This window comes from Ranitomeya imitator, chromosome 1, assembly GCF_032444005.1.
Source record: "Ranitomeya imitator isolate aRanImi1 chromosome 1, aRanImi1.pri, whole genome shotgun sequence".
Taxonomy (NCBI): Eukaryota; Metazoa; Chordata; class Amphibia; order Anura; family Dendrobatidae; genus Ranitomeya; species Ranitomeya imitator.
The window spans coordinates 576,090,175-576,107,334 of record NC_091282.1 but is presented as its reverse complement, the minus strand read 5'-3'; the positions used below and the strand labels follow the sequence as shown (position 1 = coordinate 576,107,334).

At 44.4% G+C, this 17,160-nt stretch overlaps 2 protein-coding genes across 5 annotated transcripts in view; both read right to left on the bottom strand.

The window, feature by feature from the left end:
* MISP (mitotic spindle positioning) overlaps window positions 1–17,160 on the bottom strand; it is a 602,516-nt gene that overhangs the window by 252,601 nt on the left and 332,755 nt on the right. The window lies entirely within an intron of this gene.
* Window positions 1–17,160, bottom strand: part of PALM (paralemmin) — a 245,994-nt gene that overhangs the window by 93,555 nt on the left and 135,279 nt on the right. For all 4 annotated transcript variants that reach the window (XM_069767837.1, XM_069767839.1, XM_069767840.1 and 1 more), the window contains exon 2: window positions 3,057–3,102. In XM_069767837.1, coding sequence (XP_069623938.1) covers window positions 3,057–3,102 — 46 coding nt within the window. The remainder of the gene's footprint in view (window positions 1–3,056; window positions 3,103–17,160) is intronic.

Below are 17,160 nucleotides of genomic sequence, written 5' to 3'. Positions count from 1 at the left end.
GAGTTGGTGAAGTGAACTATAAAGTGTACCAGCCGGGTAAGAGAAAACCGGAACAGATTTATCATGTGAATCTGATAAAATCCTGGAAAGACCGCTCTGCCCTAACGGCGGATCTGCCCCGTCCGGTTTGTTCACCTACTGTACCAGAGGTGCGGGTTGCTGAGACTCTCTCAGAACGACAAAAATCTGAGGTTAAGCAATTTTTGTTACAGAACCGACAGTTTTTCTCCGAAAAACCTGGCCGGACTAAGTTGGTGAAACATGAGATTGTCACAGAGCCTGGCGTCACTGTTCATGTGAAGCCCTACCGGATTCCGGAAGCCCGCCGTGAAGCCGTCTCCCGGGAAGTGATGGCAATGTTGGACTTAGGAGTCATTGAGGAGTCACACAGCGCCTGGTCCAGTCCAATTGTGTTGATACCTAAACCGGATGGCTCAATCCGGTTTTGTAATGACTTTAGGAAACTGAATGCAGTTTCTAAATTTGATGCGTACCCTATGCCCCGGGTCGATGAGTTGATCGACCGGCTTGGTAAAGCCCGATACATTACGACCCTGGATTTAACAAAGGGGTACTGGCAGATTCCTCTGGCCGAGGCGGCCAGAGAGAAGACGGCATTTGCTACACCGGAAGGTCTGTTCCAGTATGTCTATATGCCGTTTGGACTTCACGGAGCTCCCGCAACGTTCCAGAGATTGATGGATCGAGTCTTGAGGCCTCACAGACAGTACGCTTCTGCCTACCTGGATGACATCGTAATTTACAGCATGGACTGGGAAACTCATCTCCAGAAGGTACAAGCGGTGATTGATGACCTGCGAGGTGCAGGTTTAACGGCAAACCCCAAGAAATGCCACATCGGGCTTGAAGAAGCCCGATACTTGGGCTACGTGATTGGCCGAGGAGTGGTTAAACCCCAGATCGACAAAATACAGGCAATTCAGGGCTGGCCACAACCAGTGAACAAGAAACAAGTGCAGGCTTTCCTGGGGATTGCCGGCTATTATCGCCGGTTCATACCCAATTTTGCAGCCATGGCTACTCCCTTGACGGATCTTACCAAGGGGAAGGGTTCCGTCATGGTAAAATGGACCTCAGCTGCTGAAGAGGCCTTCCACAGCCTGAAACGGGCTTTGTGCTCTCAGCCCGTACTAGTGACTCCTGATTTCAGCAGCGAGTTTGTGGTACAAACTGATGCCTCTGATACTGGTGTCGGAGCTGTACTTTCCCAGGTGAGGGACGGAGTCGAACACCCGGTCCTCTATCTCAGTCGGAAACTGAATGTACATGAGCAGAGATATGCGGTGGTTGAAAAAGAGTGCCTAGCCATTAAATGGGCTCTCGACTCCCTCAAGTATTACCTGGCTGGTAGGAAGTTTAGGCTGGTCACCGACCATGCCCCTCTCAAGTGGATGCACCTCCACAAGGACCGTAATAGTCGGGTAACCCGGTGGTTCCTTGCCCTGCAGGCTTACTCTTTTACGGTAGAGCACCGACCTGGGGTGCAGATGGGGAACGCCGATGCCCTATCCCGAGTGCACTGTTTCAAAAGTGTTCTTGCTCGACCGGAGTGGTCTGATCAAGGGGGGGGATATGTAAGACTCATGCTGGTGTGGTAGATGGAGGCAGGTATATCTCGCCCAGGTGTTTGTCCTATGTGAATTAGGCCACTCAGTATCTTCAGGGTGCTAATGGGTTAATGATTGCAGGAATAAAAGATGACCAGCTGGGTGTTTCCAGTGTCTGCCTGGGGCACACAGATTGCCTGCCTGTGTGGGACAAACGTGAGTGAAGAGCTCTGCTCAAGATCTGTGCGATGTTAGCTGGGTGGGAGAAGCCCCCCCAGTTGTTGAGATAGCAACGTATTTTGTTTAGTTAGTGCCGGACAGGCTAGGATTTATTTTTATGTTTTGTTTTTTGTGTTGCTTTCACGTTAATAAATCTGACCTGAGGTCAGCCTGCTCAGAAACCTGCTGTACGCCTCAGATTCAATGCACAAACCACGTGTCCTTTGACCCCAGCAAAGGCGATCCCAGAGTGTTTTGTCACAGCCCGAACTGTCTGCGTAGCCTTTCTTGCTATTAATAATAGGGGGACCCCACGTCATTTTTTTGTGGAGGTCCCCCTATTTTAATAGCCAGTAAAGACTAAACATACATCTGCGGTCTGATATTCATAGCTTGGGAAGCTCCATGGGTATTAACCCCTTCACAGGCTATAAACATCGGCCCCTAGTTGCTGGCTTTCCCTCTCTGGTGCAGAAAATAGCACGGGAACCAATGCCATTTAAAAAAATTTTTTTTAATTAAACAGATATTGCCTTTAAGGTTATTATTATTTATTGTTATAGCGCCATTTATTCCATGGCGCTTTACATGTGAGAAGGGGTATACATAATAAAAACAAGTACAATAATCTTAAACAATACAAGTCATAACTGGTACAGGAGGAGAGAGGACCCTGCCCGCGAGGGCTCACAATCTACAAGGGTCATGCAGCGGTTTGGTCGATCGGTGGTTACTGCAGGTTGTAGGCTTGTCGGAAGAGGTGGGTCTTCAGGCTCTTTTAAGGTATGATAATTAGTTATGATTGAATATACTCGTTACTCGAGATTTCTCGAGCACGCTCGGGTGTCCTCCGAGAATTTTTTAGGGCTCGGAGATTTAGTTCTTCTTGCCGCAGCTGAATGATTTACATCTGTTATCCAGCATAAGTACATGTGGGGGTTGCCTGGTTGCTAGGGAATACCCACATGTACTTATGCTGGCTAAAAGATGTATATCATTCAGCTGCGGTGATTAAAACTAAATCTCTGAGAACTAAAAAATACTCGGAGGACACCCGAGCATGCTCAAGAAATCTTGAGTAAGGAGTATAATCGCTCATCACTAATGATAATGTTACTGACAATAAAGTGACGCAACAGCGACATCTGCAGGCGGTAACATGGATCTACATGTCAGCGACATACAAGGAAGAGCGCAGCAAGGAGCATGACAATATCTATTTTTAGTTGCAGTTTTCTAATTTTGTACACAAAAGCATAAAGAACTCACCGCTATCATCTGCAATCTGTCCTGCTGACTTTGGGACTCGGTAATCCTGGAAAAAAGAACAAGACAGGAATGTCAGATTAGTAACAAAATAACTTTACGTGTAAAATAGAAAATGTAGATTATAAAGAACAAACACACCTAAGACACAGTCCCTTTTATTCTTTATTAGGCGTTATTAAATATAAGGACAAAATAGTGTACAGAAATACGAAAATTAAATATATTTTAATAAAAATTATACATTAGAAAAAAAAATCCACCAAACAAAACACTAATTAATTCAAGCCCTTTAAATGCAATAAATCCAGATCAATGGCGGACTGAATATGTAATAACCAGCAAAATGCTTTCTTAATAAACTGCTGTAAATGCAAAACAGATGCAGAAGAATTTGCACCCAAAATGCTGATCCAGTAAAAGGCCCATTGTGCTAACGTATAAAATGACGTCCATTCATCAGTAAGGGGGCAGCAGCATTGGGGTCACAATGGCAGCGTGGCCCTAGCCCTCCAGGGGCCCATGAGCTTCTGCACAGCTCCGCGTTCTTACTTTACATCCCAGTAAATCTACAATAGTGCTCCTTTAGTTCTTAGCAGAATCTGAAAGAAAACACCTATTCTTCAGCCTTAAAGTGGGCTTCCACATAAAAGATGTGTCCTACTACATTACTGACAACCCATTATCATGATAATTGTGACAACTTTTTCCAAATTCAGGGTGTGCTATGGAGTTGTGTCATCGTCAGCATGTTCCAACAATGAGAAAGGAGGCGGGGGCTTTAATCTTTTACGTTTTCTATATCTAAACTTACTGACTGCGGCTTTTCTAGTTGTCACTGTTAGGCTTAGTTCACACGGCCGTAGAAAAAATCATCCATTTCATCCAGAAAACTCGGAATATTTTTTTTTTATTTGTCATGTGTAAGCAATTTGTTTTTTTTACAGCAGCCGTTATTCCAAGACCATTGATAGTTTCTTTGTTACAGAACTGCAAATAAATCTGTATATCCATAAAGAAGAGGACGCTAGGCTGCGTCTCCGTATGGCTTCCCCTTTTTGTGCCCTCATAGACTTGAATGGGTGAGGCCTAAAAATAAGATTGTGTGAACTTGGCCTGAATGGGCACACTCTGGCTATGGCTGGCTTCACGCATCCGACGTACGGCCTGCTATGTATGTGGGTCTCCTGACCTAAAATTGCTATATGCCCATCAGGTTGCTGACATTCGGTAAGGAGACCAGCGGCAAGTTGGGGCATCACAGGCTATACTTAAGACTGTGACTGCAGGAAGTGTGAAACCGGCAAAGGGTCCGTTTTCATGGACCAACCAGGGCACGATACAAACTTTTTTTAAAGAGGTGGGCTGAAGTAAATAATGTGCACTGAGCGAGCTTTCACACTGCATTCTGTGTCTTTGTTGGGGCATACGTCCAAAATCTCCCGCATAACGGGGTCTGGCCATATGCACCAACGAGGCCATAGACTGTAATGATGCAAACAGATCGAACATGCACTCAGACGCAGGACCGCCATCAGGGCATTACTGCCCTTACTAGGGTATGGTGCCCGGTGAGGAGGGGGCCCACTCTGGGTTCCAAGGGCAGAATTCAACCATTTGCTAACAACTGAATGTGTGTCCGAGGACACACGTTCACATGCAATCTATTGCCATGCAGGACTGCTTGCCTGCATACAACGTCACTGTCATGCGCCGGCGCATCTGCACCGCCAATGGTTGAGGAGAAGAGGATGCTGCTGTACCCCAACCAAGTAAGGAGAAACTTATAAGGGGGGCAGGATGGAGACATACAGCTCTAGCAAAAATTAAGAGCCCACCACATCAAAACCCTGTCATGGGCAGCCCAATCTCCAGACCTGAACCCCATTGAAAACCTCTGGAATGTAATCAAGAGGATGATGGATAGTCTCAAGCCATCAAACAAAGAAGAACTGCTTATATTTTTGCTCCAGAAGCAGTGTGAAAGACTGGTAGAAAGCATGCCAAGAAGCTGTGATTAAAAATCATGGTTATTCCACATGATATTGATTTCTGAACTCTTCCTTCCTTCCTTCCTTCATTAGTATTGTTGTTTCTAAATGATTATGATCTTGTTTTCTTTGCATTATTTGAGGTCTGAAAGCACTGTGTTTTTTTTTTATTTTGAACAATTTTCTTTGTCAGAAAAAAAATACAAAATTTATTGCTTGAAACTTCGGAGACATGTTGTCAGTAGTTTATAGAATAAAAGAACAAATTACATTTTACTCAAAAATTTACCAATTAGGCTATGTGCACACGTTGTGGATTAGCCTTAGGAATTTCTGGTGCGGATTCTGCCTCTCCTGGCAGAAAACGCAGCTGCGGATTTTGTGCGGATCCACAGCGTTTTTTGTGCGTTTTTGCTGCAGTTTTTCTTGCGGATTTACTGCGTTTTTTACCCCTGCGGATTTTATAATGGAATGGGTACAAAAACACTGCAGATTCGCAAAAAAGAAGTGACATGCTACTTCTTTTAAACCGCAGCGTTTCCGCAGCGGATTTTCCGCAAAGTGTGCACAGCATTTTTTTTTCTCATTGATTTACATTGTACTCTAAATCAATTACAGATCTGCAGCGTTTCTGCACCACAAAAAACGCTGCGGATCCGCAGAGAATCCGCAACGTGTGCACATAGCCTAAGGGCTCATACTCACTTGCACGAGACTCGGATGAGTCGCCGATTTCAGTCATGAATATGCGGCTCCACCTCCCATAGGGGTGGAGCCGCATATTCATCACTGTAAATGAGCGGCCCCACGTGACCGCTCATACAGTAGAAGGTGCGGCCAGGACAGGAAGCAGCGCCAGCGAGAGAGCCGGGTGAGTATTTTAAGAACAGCGGGCGGGCGCACAGGGGGTGGGAGGGGGTTGGGGACATGGATCTTTATGTTAAACACGAGAAACATAAAAAAAAAGGATTATTCATATCTTGTTTACAGCAAACGCTGCTGCAGAGAAGATATGAATGGAAGCTTCAGCACCACGTGGGGGGGGGGGGGGGCAGCGCTTACTGTAGCGTTGTCTCCTGCACGGCACACGGACTGCACATGGACAACGTCCGTGTGCGGTACGTGATTTACACGGACCCATTGAACACTGACATGTCTCCGTGTTTGGCACATGGAGACACGGTCCGCAAAAAATCAATGACATCTGCACAGATGCATTGATTTGAATGTGTCTACGTGTGTCAGTGGCTCCGGTACGTGAGGAAACTGTCACCTCACGTACCGGAACCACTGACGTGTGAAACCGGCCTTATGGTACTTTCAAATTGCGTTTCTACACCTGATCGGTGGCCCTGTCGGAGTTTACAAAAACGGGGCCACCAATCAGGTGCAGAAACGCAAAATGAAAGCACCCTTAGTCTTATACGTAAGTGTGTTATTGACACTGCTCCAGAAAGTCTTCTGCAGTTTGTGACCTACTACAATAGATTGCTCCATTGTTTGTTGGAGGGAGCTGGAGGTCACTTTTCAATGGTAGGCTATGAAAGACTTGTGCTGGCTCTAATAGACTTGCATTGAGAGCTTGTGACCGTTAACTCTGACTTTCTGTCAGTCACAAGTTGAAGTTGCAATCACAAGATGTCGGCGCAGGACCAGAGCGACACCAGGAAGAGCTGAAGATGGGGGCAGTGGGTAAGTATAACATTAGATGCAGGGATCTTACATTAGTAGTACTGTATAACTACTGTATTCCATTACAAAGTCTGCAGAACTGGTTTATACTGCTATATGGTCACTTGTATGGGGTAGTGTTGGTCTTAGTTTCAGTTTTCTAATCTACTATATAATTGTCCAAGGGTCACTTCCATCTGTCTGTCTTTCTGTCTGTCTGTCACGGATATTCATTGGTCGCGGCCTCTGTCTGTCATGGAAATCCAAGTCGCTGATTGGTCATGGCCAAACGCCCACGACCATTGCCATGACCAATCAGCAACGGGCACAGTCCGGAGGCAACATGGCCGCTCCTTCCTCCCCGCAGTCAGTGCCCGCTCCATACTCCCCTCCAGTCAGCGCTCACACAGGGTTAATGGCAGCGCTAATGGACCGCGTTATGTCGCGGTGTAACGCACTCCATTAACGCTGCTATTAACCCTGTGTGACCAACTTTTTTACTATTGATGCTGCCTCAACATGTTAGGGCATGTTAGGTTAGGCTATGGGTTGAACTAGATGGACTTAAAGTCTTCCTTCAACCTTAATAACTATGTTACTATGTATGCAGCATCAATAGTAAAAATATCTAATGTTAAAAATAATTAAAAAAAATAAAAAATCATCATATACTCACCTTCCGGCGCCTTTCATGCTCCTCGCGACTCTCCGGTGACCGGTCCATGCATTGCGATCTCGCGAGATGATGACATGTGGTCTAGCGAGACCGTTACATCATCATCTCGCGAGACCGCAATGCACTCTTGAGATCGGAGCGTGTGAGGAGCGTCGGTAAGCGCTTCCTGGATCCAGGGGCCAACGGAAGGTGAGTATATAACTATTTTATTTTAATTCTTTTTTTAACAGGGATATGATGCCCACATTGCTATATACTACGTGGGCTGTGCAATATACTATGCGGGCTGGGCAATATACTACGCGGGCTGGGCAATATACTACACTGGCTGAGTAATATACTACGCGGGCTGTGCAATATACTACACGGGTTGTGCAATATACTACGCGGGCTGTGCAATATACTACGCTCGCTGGGAAATATACTACGCGGGCTGTGCAATATACTATGCGGGCTGTGCAATATACTACGTGCGCTGGGCAATATCCTACGTGGGCTGTGCAATATACTACATGACTGGGCAATATACTACGAGAAAAAGACCGCATCTAGGTCGAAACGTTGCTGTACCATGGCTTAATAAATTTTCACTTGGATATAATCACACCCGTCTGGAGCGCTGTTCATCTTCTACAGACTGCTGGGCAATATACTATGTGACTGGGCAATATACTACGTGGCTAGGCAATATACAATGTGGCTGGGCAATATAGTACGTGACTGGGCAATATACTATGTGGCTGGGCAATAAACTACGTGGCTGGGCAATATACTATGTGGCTGGGCAATATAGTACATGACTGGGCAATATACTACGTGACTGGGCAATATACTATCTGGCTGGGCAATATAGTACGTGACTGGGCAATATACTATGTGGCTGGGCAATATACTACGTTGCTGGGCAATATACTATGTGGCTGGGCAATATAGTACGTGACTGGGCAATATACTATGTGACTGGGCAATATACTACGTGGCTGGTCAATATATTACGTGGCTGGGCAATATACTACGTGGGCTGTGCAATATACTACGTGGACATGCATATTCTAGAATACCCGATGCGTTAGAATCGGGCCACCATCTAGTCTACTATATAATCGTCTCGTCTAATTCTGTCTGTTTGTAACAAAATTCCCACGTCGCTGATTGGTCACAGGCTGCTGGCGCGACCAATCAGCGACAGGCGCAGTTCTGTCAGTCACAGTGCCACGTAGTTCAGTCCCGTTTACTGAACAAGTTCTGTCAGTCACAGTATCATGTAGTTCAGTCACGTTCTAGTACCCAGGGGTATGGATATACATAAAATAGCCAGTAGAAACCAGATGGCAAAGCTGTGTTTGGTCTTAAAGGAATCTGTCACCTCATTTTTTGCATATAAGCTGTAGCTACCACCATTAGGGGTTTATGTATAGCATTCTGTAATGCTGTAGATGAGCCCCCCGATGTAACCTGAAAGATAAGAAAAACAAGTTAGATTTTGCTCACCCAGGGGCAGTCCGGGTCCGATGGGCGTCGCAGATCTGGGTCTGGCACCTCCCATCTTCATGCGATGACGTCCTCTTCCTTGCTTCTATCGCAGCTCCAGCGCAGGTGTAATTCTCTGCCCTGTTGAGGGCAGGGTAAAGTACTGCAGTGCGCAAGAGCCAGGAAAGGTCAGAGAGGTCTGGCACCTGCGCACTGCAGTACTTTATGCTGCCCTCAACAGGGCAAATCAGTACGTCTGAGCAGTAGCCACGACAGAAGCAAGGAAGAGGACATCATCGCATGAAGATGGGAGGCGCCGGACCAGGATCGCGACGCCCATCGGACCCGGACCGCACTGGACCACCCCTGGGTGAGTATAATCTAACTTGTTTTTCTTATCTTTCAGGTTACATTGGGGGCTTATCAACAGCATTACAGAATGCTGTAGATAAGCTCCTAATGGCGGTGGCCGGAGCTTATATGCGAAAAATGAGGTGACAGATTCCCTTTAACACGTAGCCGGATCTGATGGGACCAAAACTACCTCCCTAGGACCGTCTATTAAAAAATTATGACACATCTTAGGTTTTGGAGTTTTTAGCAGTCAGAGTCAAGGGGAGGAGATTTAGGTTCAGCCCAGAGGGCAGGAGGGAAGTGACCCAAAGGGGATAAAGACTAATGTATGGCCATGTGGTCGTTCTCTATGTAATGCTTGCTAGTCACTTCAAAACTGGGGGCTGTGCCGAGTAATGTGCAGAGAAGGCACCAAGGAGACAGCTGTCAGCCAATGCCCAATGCAGCCCAGCGCACCCATGGTCTAACATCACCCAATAATTGACATATATTCTGCTTATATCCTTTATTCTGCCACTATCTGTATTTGCATATCTGATCATTGCCCTTAAGGTGATTAAATATATAATTTAACGTTGGGCTGCTGTTTTATCTAGCTCCACGACTCCAGACATCCATTTCTCGGTGTAAATTACCATGCTATCGGGGTTGGTTTCTGGCCCGATATAATCCTGTTAACGGACTGGGCTTGTATCTAATGAGGAACTGGTGTCAGTCCTACTAGGCTGGCAGTTGTCTGTTTAACTGGTGCTAGTAAGAGGGGCCTCTCAGCCTGTCAGGGTTATGAGCAAGTGTGGTGCCACATCAGTGACTGCGTGGGCCACATCTTCTCACTCGCTGTGCTTCCCTAGACCCGTGTGGACAGGGGTGTCTGTGTAAAACTGCACCATTCTGACATTCCGTGTCCCCAGGGGGGCGCAGAATGTAAAAGTGACAGACAGGGTAGCGAGGTGCGACGGCATGTGGTGGCATTGGAGGAATTTTATGTGATCTCACTGGTGTCATCTTTCACAATTACAGTATTATTCTAACACAATGTGGTGATCATATCATGGTGAGAGTATTATTTGGGTATTTTATAGTTGTATTAGTGGTAATATTGGGGTATTATTGGGGTATTATTGTTCAATAACAGAATGCTCTTTGTTTCTTGTATAGTGGACTTACCGGTATTAGGTGACCGTATGACTGTGTTAGATTAATTTGAATGAAGACTAATATTCAAATCAGTGAATTAATCTGAATTATGGTAATAATGTGTGTAGATGTGCACTTGTATTATACTACATACCATATAAAATCCTGCTTCATTCATGGGAAAGAATCATTAAAAAGGGAGGCAGTAAATAATAAGAATCCATTGTACTAAACACATACACACACCTGTGAAAAATGATGCCCTCTACTGGGCATGCACAGTATTGCAGTTCCCTTTCTACCACATCAACTTTAACAAGAAAAAAACTCCTTATGAATTCAAGCATATTCATAGAAATTCTGGCAACTCTCTTTGAACATGCATTATTTTAGTTTGCGCCTTTTATTACCTTCTTAGCTTAGCCTGCTTGCACACTACTCCCACCACCTGCTCCCTATAAATTACATCATACTCACACTATCATAAATATGCAGTAGCATGTGCTACACAGGATGAGAAAATATCGAAAAGAGGAAATGTAAAAATGTCACAAGCATGTGAAAAATTTCCTGGAACACTGTTATCAGACAGGTGAATCCGAATGTGCTGTGTATGGAACAAACCGTGCCGGCATGAGGCGGTACACAAACACATCATTATTATAGTATGTAACCCTGCACATGGAGATTCCCACCCACATAGCCAAGGCACCCTTCAGAAATACCAGAGTTCCTACATTTCTTCATGGAACAGACACATTCTAAGCCCAATCTTGAAAACAGAGGAGAAGTAAGAATTGGAGGGTTAATGAGCACTGGGAGTCCAAGGACCATTATCAATATGAGAGGGTGTGCACAAGTTGTCTCTTTCAGGTAGATTTCACCTGGATCCACTTTAAGTGTTCAACAAAACTGTTAAAATGCATGAAGAAATGCACTTGAACTTGCAGTTCATCTGTTCTGTCTTCTGTACCTTCTTCTAACCGCTTTAGGGTTCGAAAGCCGTGAAGAAGTTACAAGAAGCGACCAGTTCATTCTTCTGGCAACTTCCACTTGGAAGCCACCATTATTTTTATACATAGAATTATTATAAAAAATATACAGGAAAGATATATATCTTGGTACCGTGTTAGCCAGTGGATAGGAAAATACTGAGGACTCTCAATTCTAAATATTTTTATAAAAAGAGAGACATTTACGGCAAAGACGCCACAAAGACGCCACAAAGGATGACAAAAACATGCCGGCGTTTTGGCTGAAGAGTCGGTCTTCTGTTTTAAAAAAGATGAGGGTACACCAACGTATACATGATGTACCCGTGTGGGCGAGCTTTTGTAAAATCTCATCCACATTGCAAGCATTGGAATCCTTTTTTTTCTCATGAAAAATGACTAATTAAGCGATTGTTCATAATTTTGAGTAGTATCTTCACATTGTCTAGAAACATTTTTCAAGTCCAAAACTTCTAGCGCTCTTTATACTCTATGGAGTTGATGCTTATTTGCGATTTTTCAAGCATATCTTATGTATTATACTCTTTAGTGTACATGTGATAAGTAGTACAGGTTCATACTGCATCTCTGGGCAAAAAAGTGTCATTGAGATGTGGTTGTCACCATCCTTCTCCCATATGGTAATGAAGAGGTAGAGGAGGTTTGCACTAGCTACTGTTCTAAATCGTGAAAGTCAACTTAAAGGGAACCTGTCATGTAAAAAAAACACTATTAACCTACAGATATGGGGTCAATCTGCAGATTAATAGTGTTCTAAAAGCCATGCACACACCTCACTGATAGCCTGACTACTGGGAGGAAATAAAAGCCTTGGCTTTTAGTCATTAAGGCGTGGCCAGCTCAGCTTCAGTCACAGCTCAATACAGAGTAACTATGCCCCAGCACTGACTGCACTGATGCACTGCTGGGCTGGCTGTCAAAGTCAGCTGTCAGTGCTGGGGTGTGGTTCAGCAGCCACATGCTATGTATTAGCGGTGACTGGCCGCGTCGGCTGTGCCTGCCTCTATGACTGAAAGCCTGAGGCTGATGAGAGGAATAAAATCATTTTCCTCCCAGTAGCCGGTCTTTCAATGCTGCAATCGCACAGCTTTACAATGTTGTTATCCTGCAGGTTGTCCTGCATATCTGCAGGTTAACAGCATTTGAAGACATCCCTTTCCCTTTAAAGGGGTTATCCGGGACTTTGGGCAAAGAACTTCCTGTAAATAGTTGCTAATATTATACCTGCATGTTCTGCCCAGTGATGATCTCTGCCGACTCTCCTGCTTCATTTCACTTCAACAGAGCAACTCTTCCTTTTCCGTTCAGCTTTGTCGACAAGGCATCACTGCGGACATTATGCTGACTGACAGCTGGTTCACCGAAGTAAGACAGAGGAGACCCAGCTGTCAAACAGCATGACATCGGCAGTGACACCCGTAGACAGAAGAGAAGACGTTGCTGTCGACATGATGTCACCAGAAGCAGAAGAATCTGTGGTAGCTATGAGCTGGCAGAGATCATGGACAGGTAGAAAAGGCAAATAATTAGCAACTACCTATCTACCAGTAAGTTCTTAGACCCATAAGAAAAAAAGAAAAGTCCCGCATATCCCATTCAACACTAAATCAAGCTGTGCCATTTTATTATACTTATTTCTGTTTATTGCCCCAATTTCTTTATGATGGCCTTAAAGAAGCCTCGCATTTAATTTTTATCATCCTATTTTTCCTTTTAAGAATTTTAGGGTTCAAAGTAAGTGTGTAATTACATTGCAGTCAAGCATTACAATTCTGACACAGATTCAGCGTGGGAGGTGTTAGGTCATGATGCACACATGGTAATGGCATCTACTCAAACCCTCTGCCTAAGGCTCCTGGGATCCATGTGATGTGATCATGGGAGCCAGCGGGAGACATGGCCTGGAACATTACTGAACTGGTGAAAGGAAACGTAAACAAGGGTAGTGCCAGACAGAGGAAGCTGGGACAAAGTTGGGCATTAGAAATTCAAGAACAAGGAGAAATATAGGTGGGGCACTAATGGGTGAAGACAATGTTCAATAGTGCTGTGGGCAGTGAAAAACTGACAGTGATCAAGATGACTGGAAGAGAAAGAGGAGACACTGGAGAGCAGGGGAAGTGGGGGAGGGGAGATAAGAGCCTCCATTATCTGCATTCCATTAAGAGCATATTCACTGATGTAAAAGTGAAGGACACACACAGACAGCAAGGATTGCACATGCACCACACATATAGACTGCACAATCACATAAATATCGCTAAATGATCTCAAAAGACTTTTGATGTCTACCAAGTTCAGGATTTTTTGCATACAGATGAATATAAAGCATACTTGACAATAAGGCTGTGCTAATAATCGGCTTTATATGTTCTTCATTATGCCACAGAAATGTATATACCTAATAACCATGGTATGCCCAGCTATTTGTGCCTTGTAATCAAGCCACCAAAGGTACGACCCTAAGAACACAAGCAAAAATTTCATGTAAAATTCTATATTTTTGAATATAAGAGCCTGAGTGAAAATGACTGACCTCACCGTACGGCTCTTTTCACATTTTTGTACTGGTTTCTGATATAAATGGAACAAGAAAAGTATCTGGCCTGAGGTGAAGCCCTCACTTTGCCTCAGAGATGGCGCACCTCTAGTAGGTCACTTCATCAGTGGCGGCAGGGTTAACAACTTTATTTTTTATGGACAGCTTCTAAAAAAAAAATCACGGACAACCAACTTTTATTTACGGACACAATAGATGACCATGATAGATCATTAAGATTATAAGTGATACGTGTCTATAAACCATAATTATGATACTAGACATTGGCTGCAGTCACTGTAAACTTTAAAAGGGTAATAAATACAGTCAGAAACATATGTCCAAGTCTCTCCAACTTCAAAAAAATCACAGACACAGCAACAAAATTTATGGACAGGGCAAAAAGTGCACTATTTTGATATTTTGATGGACGGTCCAGGATGGTTTGGACGGTTGGCAACACTGAGCAGCAGTTTATAAAAATAAGTTTTAAGTTTGATAAAAAAGTTTGTGACTGACATGGTAACTAAACATAGCTGCAAACTGCACATAATTATGGCACTGGTGCAGTCTGTCTGTGCTTTTGGATATATATATAGTGCTCAAAAAAATAAAGGGAACACTTAAACAACACAATGTAACTCCAAGTACATCACACTTCTGTAAAATCAACCTGTCCAGTTATGAAGCAACATCGATTGTGAATCAACTTCTGCTGCTGTTGTGCAAATGGAACAGACAAAAGGAAGAAAGTATAGGCAATTAGCAAGACAACCCCTATAAGGGAGTGGTTCTGCAGGGGGTGACTACAGACCATTTCTCTGTTCTCATCCTTTTTGGCTGATGTTTTGGTCACTTTTGCATTTTAATATTGCTCTGTAAGGGACACAAGGAGCTGTCCGTAAATATAACTGGCAATGTCTTTGTAGGTGTCCATGTTGTGCATTTCCCTGCAATGTATAATTACTGTTATAGTTGTAGGGAAAGTGTAGTACCCTAGTTTGGCCACTAGATGGGGGTGCAGAGTTATTCAGTTTGTAAAAAGTTAAGTGGGAGGAGCTAAGGCAGTTAATCTGGGAAACATCTGGAAATTTGAATCAGTTGGGTGGGAGCGCCCTGTCAGGGCAGTCAGCTCTGCAACTGCCCAAGATTCACTCAGGCAGCATCAAGGCCAGGAAGGCTACGAGAGAAAGAAGGAAGGCAATGAAAGGGTCACTGACAGCGCAGTGTAAGTGTGGGATTGCGGATGTAGGTGCTAGAAAAGAACTAAGCAGTACGGACAAGTCACTCAGATTGTGGTGGCTTGCTAAGTGGATGGATGTACTTGGGACAAGGGCAAAATGGTTTAAAGGAATCCCTAACACTGGACACAGAGGACGCTGGAGGACCGGTGAGCACGGAAGCGGGCTTAGGAAAGACAGAGAAAGAGGAGAAGCTGTGTAATGCAAAGCCTGATGTAAATGCTAACAAGGAAAGAGAGGATACAGGGACAGAGAAGAAACTGTGCATTGTAAAGCCTGCTATAAATGATGAAAAGAAATGTCAATCTACTAAAATACTTGTGCATGCCCTCATCATCTCCCATCTCCACTACTGCAACATCCTTTTCTGTGGCCTCCCTGCTAACACCCTTGCACCTCTCATGTCCATCCGTAACTCTTAACTCTGCTGCCCTACTACCGTATATACTCAAGTATAAGCCAACTCGATTATAAGCCGACCCTCCGAATTTTGCCACAAAAAACTGGGAAAACTTAATGACTCGAGTATAAGCCTAGGGTGGGAAATGCAGCAGCTACCGGTAAATGTCAAAAGTAAAAATAGATACCAATAAAAGTAAAATTACTGTAATTGAGACATCAGTAGGTTAAGTGTTTTTGAATATCCATATTGAATCAGGAGTCCCATATAATGCTCCATAAAGTTTATGATGGCCCCATAAGATGCTCCATATTAAAATATGCCCCATATGATGCTGCATAAAGGTTAATAATGGCCCCATACGATGCTCCATACAGACACTTGCCCCATATAATACTCCACAAATGTTAATTATGGCCCCATAACATGCTCCATAAAGATATTTGCCCCATATAGTGCTGCACAAACCCTATGGCCCCATAAGATGCTCCATACAGACATTTGCCCCATACAATGCTGCACAAACGTTAATTATGGCCCCATAAGATGCTCCATACAGACACTTGCCCCATATAGTACTGCACAAACGTTGATTATTATTATTATTATTTATTATTATAGTGCCATTTATTCCATGGCGCTTTACATGTGAGGAGGGGTATTCATAATACAAACAGGTACAATAATCTTGAACAATACAAGTCACAACTAGTACAGGAGGAGAGAGGACCCTGCCCGCGAGGGCTCACAATCTACAAGGGATGGGTGAGGATACAGTAGGTAAGGATAGATCTGGTCGTGCAGTGGTTTGGTCGATCGGTGATTACTGCAGGTTGTAGGCTTGCCAGAAGAGGTGGGTCTTCAGGTTCTTTTTGAAGGTTTCGATGGTAGGCGAGAGTCTGATGTGTTGTGGTAGAGAGTTCCAGAGTACGAGAGATGCACGAGAGAAATCTTGTATGCGATTGTGTGAAGAGGATTAAGAGGGGAGTAGAGAAGGAGATCTTGTGAGGATCGGAGGTTGCGTGCAGGAAAGTACAGGGAGACGAGGTCACAGATGTATGGAGGAGACAAGTTGTGGATGGCTTTGTATGTCATGGTTAGGCTTTTGTACTGGAGTCTCTGGGTAATGGGGAACCAGTGAAGGGATTGACAGAGGGAAGAGGCCGGGGAATAGCGGGGGGACAGGTGGACAAGTCGGGCAGCTGAGTTTAGAATAGATTGGAGGGGTGCGAGAGTGTTCGAGGGGAGGCCACAGAGCAGGAGGTTACAGTAGTCGAGGCGGGAGATGATGAGGGCATGGACTAGGGTTTTTGCAGATTCTTGGTTTAGGAATGTACGGATCCGTGAAATATTTTTTTGAGTTGAAGGCGGCAGGAAGTGGAAAGGGCTTGGATATGAGGTTTGAAGGAGAGATCAGTGTCAAGGATTACCCTGAGACAGCGTGCTTGTGGGACTGGGGAGAGTGGGCAGCCGTTTACTGTAATGGATAGATTATGGCCCCATACAGACACTTGTTCCATATGGTGCTGCACAAACGTTGATTATGGCCCGATAAGATGCTCCATACAGACACTTGCCCCATTTGCTGCTGCTGCGATAAAAAAAAATAACATAC